Source organism: Magnolia sinica, chromosome 3 (assembly GCF_029962835.1).
Source record: "Magnolia sinica isolate HGM2019 chromosome 3, MsV1, whole genome shotgun sequence".
Taxonomy (NCBI): Eukaryota; Viridiplantae; Streptophyta; class Magnoliopsida; order Magnoliales; family Magnoliaceae; genus Magnolia; species Magnolia sinica.
The window spans coordinates 122,898,957-122,917,114 of record NC_080575.1 but is presented as its reverse complement, the minus strand read 5'-3'; the positions used below and the strand labels follow the sequence as shown (position 1 = coordinate 122,917,114).

Below are 18,158 nucleotides of genomic sequence, written 5' to 3'. Positions count from 1 at the left end.
CAATCGTGCCTGGGGGTGTTTGGTTGGATGGCTGGGAAGGGATTGGAAGGTAAAATCTCAGGATATGCCCGGCGTGCCAAACAGACTCCGTGAACTTGTCCCGGCATATAGCAATCCCATGGATCTTAAACCAATCCACTGACACCACCATCATTACCTTAAAATCCATCCCATCCCTCCTAAACCCATGGGATCCGTCCAGCCAAACAGGCCCTAGAGTTCGTTATTTATATTAGAAGGTTTGCTAATTCCATGTGCATAGAGCTTTAAACATTCAGACGGGCACACATGTAAATATGAAATACTTGAGCGAGATCAGACCTTTCCATGAGTTAGGAAATAAGACCCAAATCATCTGCTTAAGAACTCAGACAATGTCACTCTCAGATGGGCCACAAATTAAATTCATGGTTAAAAATTCTAGCCATTCATTTGTTTTGTTATTCCATGGCACATTGCGGTGCCAAATGGGCGCCTCTTTTCTTATGCCAGATAATCCAAACAGCCTATTACATCTGATTAAAAGATCGAATATCATACGTGTCACATGCGCCTGCATGTGGATAGGCAGGGCTCCCAAACGCATGTGGAATTGTAATAAGGACTCACGATCAGCAGCATATCACTCCATTGGGTCCAAATGAAGAGATGGTAAATGATTCAAAGAGTCTATGTTCCAGAGCTCCGTCCTAAGCGGGTCGAAATAAACGGTCCTTTAATGATGATTCTGACCGTTGAACTGTAAAGCTGAAGGCGGACTGTTGAAAAGAATATTTGATGGCTAATATTCACTTCCTCAAAACCAATGGCAATGATCCTGCTTTCAGCATGATTGGCTTTTTATTTATCTTTATTATTTTTAATCTCATAGCTTGGATCCATCCAATTCTCATGCACAATTATTTGACTACATACAATAAGGACAAAGGTGGGCGTAGGCGCAACCTCGTATCAATTCAAACAAACAATTGAAAATGAAAAAAATCCAAACAAACACAATGAATGTATTAATTTTTACATGAAAAACTTACGTGGAAAAAAAAATTTTACAGCACAAAGTGACGATTAATTCACTATAATCATTTTTAAATTTAGGAATAACTTATAATAGAAACTCTAGCTTCCCTTTCAAAACTCTTAGAATATTATGCTAATCTCCTGCCACTTAACCCTAATTGCAATAAATTTTTATTTTTATTTTTTTAAAAGTATATATATACTCCGGTGTAAGATTAGAAATAAAACCCGCAGTTAAAATTTATGCGTGTTCTGTCAATTGGACTACCAGAGCCGACTCACACCCATCTGGTCGAACCGAAAAATGTGTAAAAGTGGATGCTTACGATCCAAGAATTCATCACTAGTTTGATCAAACCAATGGAAAACTGGTCAAACCGAATTATGACCTTCTCTGTACCATACTAAAGGCACTCGGTCAACGGGCAGAAAATGGACAGTTCTGATTATCTGCCCATCAGTATATATGGGTCTCATGCGGCCGGCCATCTTGAGTCGCAAAACAAAATGCAACAGTGGGGAACCGTCCAATATATGTAAACTTTGAGGCCCTTGCCAATATAGAAAGTCTGTGAAAAATCCGAGCCGTTAAACAGGTGGCCCTACCCCACTTATGTTACACAATTCAAAAATTAAGATTGCGTGAGGTTGGAAGTTTGAAAAGATGAATGCCATAATGGCGTTTAAGGTGGACAGCATTTCAAGCACTTGGATCACCACAGGTTCGGCCCAAAAAGAAAGCGGTTCCACTCATCAACTGGGGATGGATCCTACACGTGCGTGTCACTTTGGTTCGTGTGCAAATACGTTAGATTTGCTTTCTTGAGTAGTCTACAGAGATCGTGCCCTTCAACGGCACGTATGATGATCTTGTCAATCAGGTTTATCTCAAGATGATGACTCCCATCTCCAAACACTGGATGATTTACCTTTCCCTTCCGATCCTGACTCTAGAAACCGAGGATTTCTAACTCATCTAACACGAATGCTACTCGGACGAGTTGACTCGGACTCAGCTGAGTCTGATCCGGTTCAGTACCACGAGTCCAGATCGAAAATAAGCCCAACGCAGAGGCGTCAACCCCTACTCGCCCCGGGTCGTGACTCAATTAAGGACTAAACGAGTCAATCAGAGTCACGGAGTCTTCAATCCATGATATAAACCCATTGGGAAAGTTTGATATATGTGAATCTCATCACTGACCATAATGGATGGTAATGGGAAGTGGGCCTTACTTGATCAATCCCCACAACAGAAAATAAAAATAAATTGGCCCATTTTAAATTACAACCGTCTATGAACGAACTGATCAACGGTATCAAATATGAAACATGATTGAAAGCATACTATTGAATACAATACCCCTAGATCAGACGATCCAGACCGTCCATCTGAATAGCCCCACCTTGGATGAGCAATAGGTGAAAAAATGTTGTCATGGGTAAAAGAAAGATCTTTGATTGGACGCCTACATCTTCCAACCAGTGCAATTTTTTGCAATGGCATCAGGGTCAGGGTCGTGCCACAATAAATGGATCCAGTCTAGATCGATGGTCGGGTGTGCCACGTGTACGATAGCAATGGCCGAGTAGTAAGTTCTCATGACTCGTGCCGTCCTCTGATAAAGTCAAGAGAAGACTTGGGTTTCATCAATAATGTCTTCAAGTCAAGAGTCACGGGTGAGAGAGGTCTCTCTCAGCAGCTGAATATTCGGAACCTCAAAGAATCAGAATCTTGGGTTATTTCATCGAAGGGAAAGAATGGATTGTATGGAAGACTCTTGACTCAGGCATCGGTTACACCGATCCTCACCAACCGATCTCCATATGTTGAGTTCACACAGCCATAGGAGGAATCAGGGCTGTCAATGCTTTGGTGGACGTGAAGGCAGAGAACTCTCAGAAGGCATGGATGTTCATGAAGCCCTTAACCAAGGCAATGTGGTCCGTGACCAGCGCGGGGGCTACGCATGTGGTTCTTGGAATATCTAAGGGACCAGGACTTTCGAGACGGACCATGCCTTGGTTCACCTTCTCCAGTCTCTTATTTGCACACGCTACGTATGCATAGCACGCCCTTCAAACTAGCCATTAGAAATGGGGGAGTGGAGCATGTTCGGCACCGGCCTAAACCAACATGGTGCTGCCCTGACTTTGGGGCCCACCTTGATGAATATGTAGTATATCCACACCGTCTACCACTTTTCCAGTTCGGCATGATCCAAAAAATGAAGCAGATATAAGTCTCTGGTGGACCACACTATAGGAAACAGTGGTGATTGCATGTCCAGCATTAAAGAGAAAAGTTCCTAGGGACCACAGTAAGGTCTATTTGCCATCCAACTTGTTAATAATGTCACAAATACATGGATGAAGAGAAGAAACAAATATCATCTTGATCCAAAACTTTTGGGGCCCACAAGGAATTTTTAATGGTCAATCACAACTTTTACATGTAATGTAGTCCACTTGAGATTTGGATCTGCTTCATTTTTTATCTCATTCCCTAAAATGATTGGGAAAAACGGATGGACAGCATGGATATATTACACATACATCAAGGTCGGACCAACGGTCAGGGCCGCACTGTGTTGGGTGAGGCCAGACCAACGTATGGACAGTGTGAGGCCCACCAACTCACCCCTAGATGGACGGTGCACCTTCTCTTGATTGGCTCCATGTGTTGGTCCCTATGTGTGGTCCACACCCAATCAGGACCGCTGTTTTGATGTAGAGAGCTCGTGCAACAAAAAGCTGTCGATCCCACCGTAATGTTCGTCACCACTCCGGGCATCATGTGAGCCCGCTCACGTAAGACATGAGCCCAAAATAAGGCCGATGAGAAGCCCAAGTGGGCCACGCCAGAGGGAAAAGTGGTGATGGGGATGCCTGCCATTCAAAACCATTTTGTAGCCTATTCAAGTTTTGGATTAGGCTGTTCTTGTTTTTTAATTTTTTTCGGATTTTTTTTTTTCCTTACTCCTGATGGGATACCTTATTAATTGTTTCGATTACTTATAAACATCATGTGGACCTCAGGAACTGTTCAATGCTGGGTGTCCCCATCCCAGCTTTTCCCTGTGGTTTGGCCCACTTGAGTTTTGGATTGGCATGATTGCCCTGCTCATGTCCTAACATGAGCGGGCATTAATGATGGATGGTGCAGATTTCACACGAACATCAAGGTGGGCTCCACAGAGCTTTTTGTTGAATGGCTCCCTGATACAGAAATTTACGTCCTACCAATCAGAATCAGAAGATCTTTAATCATTGGTGTGGCCCCAAGAACTGCGAGGGGCGGCACACGACAAGGAAATGTGTTTTTGGATCTTAAATGTCAATGACATGGGCCCATTTTTAGAACTTTGCCACCTGATAAATGCACCAATCAAATATTCCCAAACCGTTTGATAAATGGACCATTAACATTTTATATGTTGGTCATTGTCACTGCATTGATTATTAGTTTTTCTGTCAGTGCAATTTTTGGGCCATGGCCAAACCAAGGTGGAGCCCATGAGATGGACGGTCTGTCTCACTGTACTCAATATTTTTCGACTCATAACGCTCTACATTTCCTTACCAGGAAAAAGGCTCCGGAGCAACTTCTCTCTAGTGTTCTTCGTGGTATGACTGTTCGTCGTGCTATTCTCAACGTTGAGCTACACAGCTATCCACCCGATGGCTTGCACCAATGGTGACTGAGATAATAGTGTCTGAAGCAGGCCGAATCGCTAGTCAGGATGGTGACTTGTTCACCATGAAATACTTGAAGAAGGTGCTGCATTTCGACACAAGAAACATCAAGATGATCACAAACAGAGAAGAATATCCAGAGACCTTCAGAAGCAGAAAGATCGCATCAGCTTTCCTTGAGATCCCATACATCCGAGTCTTCCTCACTAAATTCTGCAATGACTTTGCTGATGCTGGGCCAAATTGCAGATTCGGAGGAAACTGGCTTCTAAGCCGTCGCTAAGAACACACCCATGTGAGAAATGGCAAAGGCTAAATCTGACACCACAGAGTACCTGTAGGATCAGAGCTGTTCATCAAGTGGCCCCCATGTGTATTCCTGTGGCTCCTCTCAGATTGTGGGCCACACTTGTGTGTTTGATATGGACTGTTATTCAATTTAACTGTCCACAATTTTGCACATGTATGGTGTAGCAAGCATGATGAAGCACCATCTTGGTTATGGGACTAGGGCTCTTAAATGGTGGGACCTGCCTAAGCAGCATTTTGGTGGTCGGATCCTCATCTGGTCAGAGGTAGGCCATAAATACCTGGTGTGACTTCTTCTTGGGCCATTACTAACCATCTGATCACATATCATTCGGCTGTGCCCTCTGGCTCTAGATTCCATTAATGAGGAGCTGAAATTATGTTTGGATGTTACGAAAATCGAAAAACGAATTCCCATGAACATTGAATTTTTAAATTATTTTTTACTTTTATGATTCAGAGGCTGAACCCCAACAACTTCTGGGGTCTCTTTAAAGATACCAGTGAAATGTGGACGACCATATTTCTACCATTTCTCATTCACCTGCTAAGGAAATTCCGAGATGACAACCAAGGAAATGCATCACCGATAGACGAGAGCATGAGGAAATGGGCAGTAACTATGGTGAAGTACTGGGATAAGGGGCACAGCTTCAACTACCTGATAAAGGCTTCGACTAATGAATGGTCTTCTGTGAGCTTGGTGTTTGTATGTATTCGGCTATTCCACTTACTTCTATAAATAGTTTTCATTAATAAAACATAAATTCAAATAATGCTGTGATTTAAAAGATCCTACCCTGTAATTGGTGGACACTGGTTTGTGGAAATAGCACCATTGGATTTTATTTTTTCATTTTCAACCGTCTAATAACTGTCCCACAATCTGATACTCAGATAATCGAATATGTTTAATGTTCGGTTCATGATACATCTATACTATACAGAGGGTAAAGTTTCTCCTTTCAATGCCTGTCAGTCGTTTGTCCATGGATTGGACTAGTCTACAACACCGAGCTCAACAGAGCCCGCCATATTATGTGTGTGACATCCACTCCGTCCATCAGCTGTGTCCCTGGATGTTAGGCCCAGGGACTAAAACTCAGCCCAATCCACAACTCAGGCAGGCCACAACACTAGGAGAAACGGGTGGGCTGGGCGAGCCCACCCATGAAATTCCATGCAACCCATTTATCTGGTGCACCTCACCAGGGTGAAAAGACATTTCAAAAATCAGGTTGATCCAAACTCAGGAAGCCCACACAGGATTATCTTACAGGTTTTTGGCCTGATTTTAAACTCCTCGGCGGGTGGCCCACCTGAGTTGTTTTATAGCCGTGTGTTGAACAAAGAAGGCAAGCCTGATGAAAGGAGCAGACTTCTAAGCCAGAACACCGTGGCCACAGAAAGCCAGGATATATTGTCAACAGCTTTGACTCGGCCAAAATATGCAGGCAATCCACTCATCAGGCTGGAATGGAGAAAGCAATGGATAAGGAATGTTCACCATGATAGCACCAGTGTGATGGTTGGTTGGATCAGCTTCATTTTCTGGACATGGAATGTTCATCATGTGCCATGCTTGATGAAAGGCCTGGATCCCAGACACATGTAGCATCAGTATTTGTGAGGCATGCATCTCAGTTTGTCGATTGAATATGGATGACTGCAATAACATCTCCCGTTGGTTGGGCAGTAGTTTAGCTTTAGATTAGCTGTTGAAACGTTCAGCAGCAAAAGATTCTTTCAATAATTTTAACCATTGACAACATGATAACTATATGAGGAGACTCCTTGAAGAAACTGGAAACTCCAAACATGATAAGCAGTCGAAAAATACAATATTAAAACAACAGAAATTTCTGGCCATTAATATATATATATATATATATATATATATATATATATATATATATATATATATATATATATATATAGAAACTATTAACAGTCATGCAGTATGACGCTAATTTTACTTCATAAAGAATGTAATGCATTTGATGTCGTTATCTTTTTAAGGTTGTTATGGAAAGTCTGTAGAAAAAAAACAAAAACAAAACATCAGAACAGAATCAAAGTTAAGAAAGGTCTGTCTTAAGACCTCAGGAATTTAATGCGAAGAGAAGGAAAGTTCACATACAGATCCACCAAAGGTATAGGCCAATCACCAAAAAATGAATATTCTGCAGTGGAATATTTTTGTTTCTTATGCAAGCAAGAAGATTGCCAAAACCCTGACAACCTAAGTCTGATTTCCAGAGAAGAATGAGAAGTTGCCTACATAAGTCACCACTCTTGCACAGAGCTCACAAGGAATAAAGTGTCTACTTTCTACTAATGTAGTAAAACCAATTAACTATGGAAAAGATAAAGACATCGGAGGCGAGTAACAAAATGGTAATAGGTAAACAGAAAGATACACACTGCTGTTTTTATTTATTTATTTATTTATTTTGTATTTTTACTGTACCAACAATCCATGTGAAAGGGCATTCCATTTTCTTAAAAACTGCTCATCAGACAACAAGCCAACATGGGTTATCCAGAAAAAAGAACTTAATTCATCTTTCGGCGCTGTGTTTCAGGCTTTCAGCAGTGCTTGAATAATTCTGATGTGCTTCAAGTTATGGATATTGTATTTCTAGGGTGCCATTTGGGCAGGGGTTAAATGGGGCAGTTCTTATTTTAAGCGTGGCAGGCTTCACAAGGCAAGAAAGAAATTAGTCTTGAGGCCTTTTGTACAGCTAAATTATGAGAGGCTTAAACCTCATGCAGCCAAGGCATATGTTTCTTTTCTTCTTCTTCTTCTTCATTTTTTTTTTTAATTTTTAATTTTTATTTTATTTTTTTTTTGCCTGTTTACGGTTTTATGCAGTTTCATCAGTGGTCCAATCAATCAACTTGGACCACACTTCAAAAAGACACCAATAGGATTATTATAACCATCTGACCAACGGCCTACAAAATGGAAGATTAAGAACATTTGCAGCAGATAGATTCTGTAATCAATATGGACCTAAAATTTGGTGGTCCTCACTTGGATTGCTTATGATTTCATAGATTCATCTTGATCAGACAATCCTCACCATACCATTTATGGCTTAGAAAATGGCCTGGTAGAAACTATGAGGCCAGAGATTGGATTATTGAGATCAATTCCTCTCTTTTTTTCTTCTCTCTGTTTTTCTTTTTCTTTTTTTTTTGGGTGAAATGGAGCATTCTTGGCAAACTCATTATTGACATCGATGATAGTCGAGTATAGCAAAGATAAAGTTCAGCAAATTGGTCCAAATCACAAAATCAAGGTAGAGGTACGGGATGGATTGGTTGCATTTCTTAAATAGAGTTAGTATCGAATTCCATTCTTTAATGATATAGCCATAATAAAATATTATCCCAGCACTATCACGAAGACAATAACAAATCACACCAAATAATAGGAATTAACAATCTATTTAAGAAAATAATAAATCAATGCATCTTTTTTAGAATCATTTTAAAATAGTATGCCATGTATACGGAGACATTAGCTAAACATAGATACAAGTTTTAAAAAATAAATCCTACCTTTTTTTCTCAACAAATGATTTGAAACCTTCATTTAGATCAGCACCGACATAGTCACCAACATGGCGCCTAAAAAGTCTCTACTACCACAAACATAATAAAAGGAAAACCAGATTAGGGGAATCAAGCATTTCCATAGAATCCTACAGTTGAGAAAACAAGTGCAAGAAAACCATGAATCTAACCTAGAAGAGGCATCAAGCACTGCATGAGAAAGACAAGAAAAAAAGAACTTTTTAGGGGCAAACACAAATATTTCAATATCATCATAGACACCCCACACTCGAATGGCCCAGATTTGATAGTTTGATTAAGATCAATGGTTCAGATTTAATCTAAAATTTGATCAGACTCAAGTGGCTCTCGAGTTTAGGGCTATGACTCAGATCGTGTGGGGACTGGGCCCTCAAAAGTCTAACCCTTTTTTTTTTTTGGAATGATGGGCAGAAGGCAGATAAAGTTTAACCGCACCTTGTTAAAGCTAGTTAAACTTTAACCACCCCACATTGAAGACTTTTTGGCATCTCTGGTTGAGACAGTATTTGACCACCTTTGGCCAGAGGTGATTAAACTTTAACCAACCCTGGCCTGTTTTAAGTGATTTTGTGTGATTTTTATAAAATCAAGGAATGTGGGATGTTTGTGAATTTTTCCTCAAATATGCTTGCTATGGGTGGGTTTTGATACAGGATAGAAAGTGAAGTAGGCTCTTGATTATTCTATGAGATATTGGAGCCCGTAAATGGAGGTGGTTGTATTGATGGGATTGCAGTTTGTGATTTTGTGATGAAATTTGATTTTCAAGTGTGATTTATTTCCTTGTCTAATTATTAAATTGTTTGATCTTCTGGTGCATGGAGTAGTATGTTGGATGAGCTTTTCAATGCTACTGAAATCATTCTAATTTGATGCGTGGATGGTTAATGGTAGTTTGCACAAATTGGCCATCTGGCCATCTGAGACCCTTTTTTGCAGAACCGTGTAAGAATTTCCTGAAATGGTCCACCAACTCTATGAATTCTTGAGAAATTCAATTACCTCCAAATTTCAAATTATAGGGTGCGTTAATTGAGCCCTAAGCAAGTTTTAATTACGCACTTTACCATTGTAACAGAATTGGATGAGTAAAATTTCCATTTTGTACCCAAAATTTTGAAATTTGGAGAGGGAATCTTGTTTAACAGAATTTCCCTCTCTTTCTCATACAAATGGCATCTAACCTTTTTCATCCAATGATCCTTGTTGATCTAGGTATATTTTCACTTATCCTTTCTGAATATCCATGAAATTCTCTTAAATTACAATCATGTCATGACGTAGCTTTATAAATACCCCTTCATTGCATTGAAGAATGGCCTTTGATATCATAGATTCTCTAAGTCTTGGATTTTCATTCTTTCTTTTTTCTTTTTCTTTTTAAGATTCATGAGAAGATATCAAAGAATATCAGCAACTTGCAGAGATGACGATGGACAAGAATGACCAAGTTATTGAAGAGTCTTGCTTGGAAGTAGCTGAGTATAGCTCAGCCCAAAAGGCCTGAGACTTGGTTCTAGTAACTCTTCCAAAGCAGAGGCAAGGTGACTAAAGATCGAGGTCGTTGGCATTGTCATTGAAAGAAGATTTCATAGCACATCGAAGCAATTCTCTCTCTCTTTTCTTTTCTCAGTTTGTGTGTTTCTTTATTTGATGAATTGCACTGTTAATCTTAATGAATGGGTGCAAATTGATTTGTTAAAGCCGAATTTCAGTGCATTGCCAGAAGAGACCATGTGAACACGGACAAGGAGAGGTGCCTAACACCTTCTCTCCTTATAATTGATGTCCCTTGCCTAGATCTCTAGTTGAAGTCCCATTTGAGAGCCGTTTTCTGAGTTTTGTGTGGATTCTAGCTCTGCACACCGAAATACACAAACTGAACTAGTGGCAACTCTAATTTCGTAAGTAGACTTGAATTTAAGCACCAATTTGGAGAGCAATCTTACAATTATAACAGATAAAACAGACACTCAACTAGTACCTCTACCAACCCTATCAATATCATACGATCCAATTTAAAATTGTCATAATGAAACCCACGGCTGTATATATGGCAACACTCAAGTTGAGCAGAAATGAAGTAGATATTAGTGGTAGGGTTAAGCTATGCATGAGTGACTAGAAATATGGTATTGGATGACTTACCAAGCTGTGATCATCAAAATAAACATCTCCACCTTCTATGCGACTATAGCATGCAAGTTCCAAGGGCTTTTTGTTCATGTTCCACATAATTAGAGGTATTAGAAACATATTATAGAATAAACGAATGGGCATTGGGCACTGAATTGCATTTTCTACTTCCAAATGCAGCTCTTCCGATATGTAAGGACACCCATCACAAAATGTCGAACCACTTCACAATAGTTGGTGTGTTACACAGCCAATCCGCTTCCATCCGAGTGAGGGTGCCTAGGGGTGTACATCGGGCCGAACTGAGTTGAACTGGGCTCAACTGGGCCCGGCCCGGTCATCGGGCCAACATGTCCAGCCCGAACCTGACCCACAGTCAGCAATCGGGCGAGTTCGGGCCGAGTTCGGACCCACGATTTGGACGGCCTTGATTTTTTGACTCTGCTCCATCTACTCCATGGGAAGGGCTTTGAAAGGTAACTTGAACGGCCTTGATTTTTGGGAAGGGCTTTTATCATAAATTTTTGGTACTTTGCTCCATCTATAAAGAAACCCACGATTTGGACGGCATGGATTGTTGTAAATGGTTAAGGTAAGAATTTAGGAAAAAAATAATATATATATATAAACAGCTGAGTCGGGCTAGGTCGAGTCGGGCCGAACTGGAACTTATCCGAACTCAGCCCGAACCCAGTTTCAGGCCGAAGAAAATGGCCCGTCCCGACCCGAACTCAGTTCTGAGTCGGGCTGAGTCGAGCTTTTTTGGGCCGAGTCGAGTGAGTTAATTGGGTTAGCCTGGTTCGTGTACAGTCCTAAGGGTGCCTGGGGGCACGAGTTTCAAACATAGGTGTTGGGGGCCTTGCACAAAACCTTAGGATCTAGCCTCCCAAAACAAACCAGAATTATGGGATAATAAAGCAATGAAATAAATCAAAGCACAAACCACACGACACAAGAGATTTTTACATGGAAAACCCTCAACGAGGTAAAAACCACGAGACCTCGTTCAGATCAACAATCCACTATGAAGTAGAACGTTACAGCCTTCTTCACTCACGCAGGAGTGGATAAACAATAAGAGAATAAAAGAAAAACGGAGAGATCTCACCGATTACGAGGACGTGGAAGTGCTGAGATATAGTAGATCACCTCTACGAGCATAACCTCCCTTCCACAAGCTTCCTCTCTCTCTTTCTCTCTATCTCTCTCACACCTTTGATAACCCTAAACCCTTTAGCAAACCCTTACAAAGCTTTCGAAAACCCTCTTGCATTCCCTAAAAAACCCAAGGGACCTCCTATTTATAGTTTAGGAAACTCTCTTTCGCACCCTTGCGAAAGGCGCCTCAAAATTCTGAATCCCACACAAAATTGGACTCAAATCTGCGTAACCAGGACTGGTCGTGTAGGCTGTAGGACTGGTCGAGCACTGTTCACAGAGCTCGCTGGACTTTAAGTCGAGAGACCCAGGACTGGTCAAGTACTGTTCACTCAACCAGTCGAGTATGCTGCAGGACTGGTTGAGCAACGCGGGGATTCCACTGTTTATGGCATCTGAACCACACCTCATCTCCTCTGACCTGAGGAGGAAAACCCCATCAATAGGGACGGAGAGCGAGGACGTCGAATCGACGGAAAGCGGACTGCATATGCTAGAGGGTACTGAGTAAACTCTAGGTGGCTCACCGTGAGTTATGTCTTTTATCCGTGCCGTCCATCCGTTTTACCAGCTCATTTTAAGGCATGAGTCTAAATTTGAAGCATATCCAAATCTTAAGTGGACAATACCACAGGAAACAGTGTGAATTCAACCTTTACATATTAAAATCACGTGTTGACCACGTAAGTTTCATATGACAAATAAGCATCACCGTGGGCCCTAGGAAAGTTTCAATGGTAAACATCATTATAGCCATTGTTTCCTATAGAGTGGTTCACTTGAGCTTTGGATATGGTTAAATTTTCTGCTCATACCCTTAATATGATGCGGAAAAATGGATGGACCGTGTCCATAAGACACGAACATCCACGGTGGGTCCCACAGAGTTTGCTCGGTACGGAATCTACTGCCAAATCGATGAGTCAGAGGATAACACGAGTGCTGATCCATAGAGAGACACGCGGACACATGTACAGATATGAACCACGTGTGTGACATCTGTTACTTAGAATTTGGAATAATGGTTACAACTCTCTGAAAACAGATAATTTCCCTCTTCATATGTGATGTAGAGTGGGTTGCATATACTTTCGTGGCAACGATGAATAAGAGAAGGCCTGATCGAAGGTGGAAAGGATCTTAGACCATCAGGACCTTAAATCAGTTGTATCCTTAAACTGAGATGAGTTTTTTGGCATATTGTATATGATGTTGGAGTAGGGGAAGCTACTTAAGGGCCTGTTTGGCCCAGTGGATTGGAAGGGATTGGATGGAATTGGAAGGTAAATCCTGGGATTGGCCGGGCATGCCAAACAGACACGGGATTCTGATCCCAGGATATAGCAATCCACTGACATCACCATCATTACCTTAAAATCCATCCAATCCACCCTAATCCCATTCAATTTTGCCTTAGACGTGTTTGGTTTGATGGATTGGAAGGTGCAATCCCGGGATTGGACGGGCGGGCCAAACAAACTCGGTGATCTAATCCCGGGATATAGCAATCCCATGGATCTTGCACCAATCCACTGACACAGCCATCATTACCTTGAAAGTGATGCAATCCACCCTAATACCATTCAATCCTTTCCAATCCGCCCGGCCAAACACGCCCTAAGCCAACCAACGTGCTGGGACAGGTTGCTCATGTTGGATTTGTGAGATTTCATTACATCAATGGTTGAAAGTCTTATTTAATTTTATTTTTATTATAAATAGTCATTTTTAATTTAAATATAACTTTTGATACTTTGAGTTGCAAGAGTCATGCGAACATGAAAAGTGCTTAGAAAAGTTACGAGAATAACCTAGTTGGGACAAATTGTACACTTGCTAATTTTGGCCGAAAATCATGTAGTCCAGTAGAAATGGAGTTTGTCTATAAATAATGAGTTTACCAGATTTTAAGTGTAAAATTCTATCTTATGTTTGATTTTGTTGTAATTTCATTTTTTATTATTAATAAAGTTATTTCAAATTTATTAGAGATTATTTTTAGTTTTATCTCCCATAGATTCAAAGAAGTTTTGTGAGTAGTTCAAAAAGCTCTCTAAATTCAGAGTAGTTATCTCCCAAGGAACCGTGAATTCAGAGTAGATATCTCTTAATTGAGACAGTGATCCACCTCACCACGTCACTCCCAATGTCAATATGGGCCACATCTTACAAAATAATTTGACTAGTTAAATTCTTTTTTATAGCCACTCATTTACTTTGATATGTTGTAGGCCACCACCTGGAGGTGTTTAGTCGCCTGACTTTTGTGCCACGAAATCAAAACGTAAAGATCATACAATGGAAAGCTCAGATCTCATATGTCACATTATGACACATTTGTCTTCCATGTGGATGTATATGGTTGTCAAGCGTGTGTGTAATCAGCAAACCAACACCGAACCCAGTCCACTTGAGGCTGTAATTTTGTTTTTGGCTTATGCCCTGAAATGACTGCCAAAATGAATGGACTGCCTAGATAAAATATACATCATCATGGGCTCCACAAATTTTGCATTCAATCCCGCACTTTAAACACTTTAAAAGTTCATGCATATAATCCATTGCATCACACCTTACAGGAGTACCAAAGTTCTTCCTATTATTATATTCACTAAATATACATACCTTATATGCTATAGTCAGGCTTTTCTTCACTGAGTTGGATTGAGTTGGCACCAAGTCAGATAGAGAGATGGGGGAGGGAGGCAGTGGAGAGGAGAGAGAGGAGGAGGGTGATGGTGGTGGGTGGTTGCCTAGCTTGGAAGACGAGGAAGATGAGGGAGGGAGAGAGAGAGGTTGGGATCGGGTCAGGGTAGGATTAGAGAGTTGGGTTGAGTCGAGTCTAACCGAATCGAGTTTTGGTTTGAGTCGGGTCGAGTTACTGGGTAACTCAAACTCGTCTCGGTTTGAGTTCAGATTGGGCGAAGCTTACTTGGTTCGAACTGACTCACCCATTCGGTTTCGGTCGAGTCAAATCAGACCAATTCGGACGAGTCGAGTTAGCCGGATCGGATCGTCCCGTGCCCACCCCTACCTATAGTCTAGATTATTAGCCAACTGGCTGGGCTTTTCTTCACTGAACTTTTCCTAGCCTGACTTGGACACCAAGCCTAAATTTGAAGTCTAACTCAGTCTTCGGACTAAATTTAATACAGATCACACAACGTACCACTCCTACCTAGAACCAATTTTAGACAACTTTTTTCCATTGAAAGTGCACTCGAGGTGTTTCTCTCATTACATGCCTATTTGGTTAGCGATAGACCGAGAGGATAAGATCATCATACTGAGGTCCTTATCCATGCCCATCCATGGTGGACCTTATACACCAATTGGTCCCATTTGTACAAACTAAACCCCGAGTACTGGTATACCCAATGAAACCAATGAATCTAGATAATTTAAATATAGACCATACTTCAAAAATTCAAACACTCAAACAGACGGACAGACCATCGTTTAGTTGGGTTTGGCGGATTCAAAAACTCAAGTGACTTTTTATTTGATTCGACTCAATATTTAATAATTAAATTAACAATGCTTAAAACATTGTGAACGTTTAAATAATTATGATTAAATGCATTAAATAGCTGAAGAAGAAGCAAAAATGTAACTCATAAATTAGCTACAGGTGCTTGGAGGTTGGGATTGTGTGCCATGCTTTATGTGAAATAGAACCTTCCCAGGCAAGTTTCTGGGCTCATGTCATCGCTAGTCATCCCATGTCATCACTGAGTCATACTTATGATCGAGCTTCCTAGTGATTACGCTCAAAATCTCATTAAGTGGATTCACCGAGCTATGATACAAATTAAGTTTTTAAAAAAAAGAAAAAGAAGAAGAAGAAGAAGAAGTTCGCTTTCTATTTTAATTTTTAAATCATCTTTAGTTAAGCAATGAAAAGTGATTTTTTCCCCTAGATAATATTTTAACAAAAGAGAGGCCTCAAAATTGGGTTTTTTTATTATTATTAGGAATGACTTCATTTTCCATGTTAATTCAACACTTGTTTTACTTTCAATTTTATTATTTTTATTCTCTTAATGACTGACGCAGGAAAGGACATGAGGTCGAGCACCGTCTTCCTCAAGGGGATAATTGTTCCGAATCCAAGGAAGTTCCCTGGACTCATCACAGAAACTTTTCAAATCCACGAGACAGAAAGCAAGTAAAGTATAAATAAATTCTATAAAATTCGTAATTTGATTGATGAATGAAATAAACAAGTTCACAACCCTTTAAATAGGGATACTAAGCAATGGGAGAGAAATCAGAATCAAACTACAACTAAAATTCTTAGAATTTATAACTTCCGATAAATAGTAAACTTACTATTTATAGATGGTCGTGATGTCTACTAGTGCGCAACGTTTTCGGCCAAAAATAGTAACTGTCCTATTTGGCTATACCAAGCTGTTCTCCTAATTATTCTAAGCACTTTTCACGTTGGGCGCAATTCCTAAAGCCGGGTTATAATCAAATTAAAACTTACTATTTGTAGTAAAAACGGAATTAAAAAAAGGAAATGACCGTCAATCTGATGGTATTTCACAAATCTGGCTTGTGCAACCCAGCATAGCTAAGTTGGGTGGTTAAATTAACTCGTTTTACCCCAAAATCATATATTTTACGTCTGATAACTCATTCTGAATTGCGAGATACGTTTAATTTAAGGTCCGACGGTTCGGATCACTTCTGTCATTGACCGGGCCATTTCTGATCCATTTGGCCATGAAACTGTCTGCAACCCGCTCTATATCAATAATAGTATTTTTTTTTTTTTTAACAACCTTTACCGCGCTCTCTTCTCCCCTAAATGTACAAGTACGTGTCGGCGTGACCATAAAAATAGGCCGAAAGCCTAAGGATGCACACCCAATGGACAAAAGCATGCCAAACAACTAGTAGTTGAGTAGCCAAAAGCATGTCAAATGACCACACACACACCAAAGTCTAAAAATAATGCCGACTTTCCGTCCTGGAACTAGACCGATGGGGAATCTCCATAGGAATTTCAGGTTGGGCCCGACAAGACACTTAAGGCCCTGCCTCCAAGCTCTGCTCAAGCTAGACATGGGCTTCGCATAGCGGGCCAAAGTGCAAAAATGGATAAAATCTTTATTCCTTAACTGAATGTTTCTAATCCATCACTAATTAAGTGATCTGTACAAAAACTTTAAAAGAAAAAAAAAAACTTAGTAGGGAATAAAATTAATGGCTTACATTCAAAATGCATGGTTGCCTAACGAAGGATTAGAATGGCATTTATAAAATGTAAAGCTGTTCATAGGTCAAGTTATTATTGGATGGGCCAGGTTGGGCTAAAGTGACTTGAGCCTAAGCTTAGCTAAAAATAAAAATAAAAATAAAAATTCAAAATGATTCAGCAATGTGTTGAGATGTGGAGCCACATCTGGGGGTTGCTCGACCGGTCATGGCCCATGCTTGAGCGATCGAGTGCCCCACTCGACCAGTCGTGAGCAGTCGTGGACTGGCTCGACTCAATGTCTAGCAAGCATTAGATTTTGGGTTCCGAGGTGCTCGACCGGTTGAGGGGTCCACTCGACCGGTCATGCACTCTGCTCGACCAGTCGAGGTTACGCAGTTTTGTTTTCAAATTTGATGCGGACTGCGAAAATTTGAGTCAGTTTTCGTAAGGGTGCGAAAGGAAAGTTGCCTAAACTATAAATAGGTGTCCTTAGGACTTTTCTAGTGTATAGGAAATAATTCTAAGGTGTGGGCAAAGAGTTTTCTATGTACTTCCAAAAGAAAGGTTAGTATATTGCTTTGTAATCTTCATTTTTCTTTATAGTGAAAGTTTGCATCTATGGTTTTTTACCCTTGTTGGGGTTTTTCCACGTATACCTTGTCTTGTGGTTTGTTTGGAATGTTTTGATTCTTTTTTTAGTTTATATTTCTTCTTGTTTATCGTTTGTGAGTGAGACTTGAGATTAGGTCTTGGTTCACTGCGTTGTTGGCGTGCTGCGCAACAATTGGTATCAAAGCTATTGGTTTAGTTCTATTAGGGAGCAATGACAGAAGAAGAGAAGATTAGAATTGAGAAGTTCGATGGTTCAAACTTTGCCTTCTGAAATATGCAGGTGAAGGATTATTTGTATCAGAATGACCTCTATATTCCTCTAGGAGGAAAAGAGAAGAAACCAGATAAAATGACAGATGATGAATGATTTTTATTGGATCGGAAGGCTTTACGAACAATCTGACGCTCTTTGTCTAAG

General features: G+C 40.4%; 1 protein-coding gene across 9 annotated transcripts; it reads right to left on the bottom strand.

Annotated features, from left to right (window-relative positions):
* Positions 1 to 4,432: 4,432 nt before the first annotated feature.
* Positions 4,433 to 10,988, bottom strand: LOC131241082 (NAD-capped RNA hydrolase DXO1-like). 9 transcript variants are annotated; one of them, XM_058239721.1, is made up of 4 exons: positions 10,774 to 10,988; positions 8,590 to 8,669; positions 7,191 to 7,270; positions 6,978 to 7,056 (listed from the first exon to the last, which is right to left on the bottom strand). In XM_058239721.1, exons 1-4 carry the CDS (start codon positions 10,903 to 10,905, stop codon positions 7,046 to 7,048), a joined length of 303 nt encoding a protein of 100 aa, XP_058095704.1. In that variant the 5' UTR covers positions 10,906 to 10,988; the 3' UTR covers positions 6,978 to 7,045. The 9 variants fall into 9 exon arrangements, 2 of the variants coding, with proteins under 2 accessions (XP_058095703.1, XP_058095704.1); XR_009168947.1 differs by lacking the exon at positions 6,978 to 7,056 and adding exons at positions 4,433 to 5,048; positions 6,530 to 6,688 and having other exon boundaries at positions 7,191 to 10,988; XR_009168946.1 differs by lacking the exon at positions 6,978 to 7,056 and adding exons at positions 4,433 to 4,798; positions 6,530 to 6,688 and having other exon boundaries at positions 7,191 to 10,988.
* Between the last annotated feature and the right edge of the window lie 7,170 nt (positions 10,989 to 18,158).

Excerpts from the sequence above, each read along its gene's own strand:
- LOC131241082 (XM_058239720.1), bottom strand. The coding sequence starts at position 10,905 with ATGCCCATTCGTTTATTCTATAATATGTTTCTAATACCTCTAATTATG. Across the intron at positions 8,670-10,773 it reads ATTTTGATGATCACAGCTTG|AGACTTTTTAGGCGCCATGT; the intron begins GTAAGTCATCCA and ends TTGTGGTAGTAG. Across the intron at positions 7,271-8,589 it reads TCATTTGTTGAGAAAAAAAG|ACTTAGGTTGTCAGGGTTTT; the intron begins GTAGGATTTATT and ends TCTGGAAATCAG.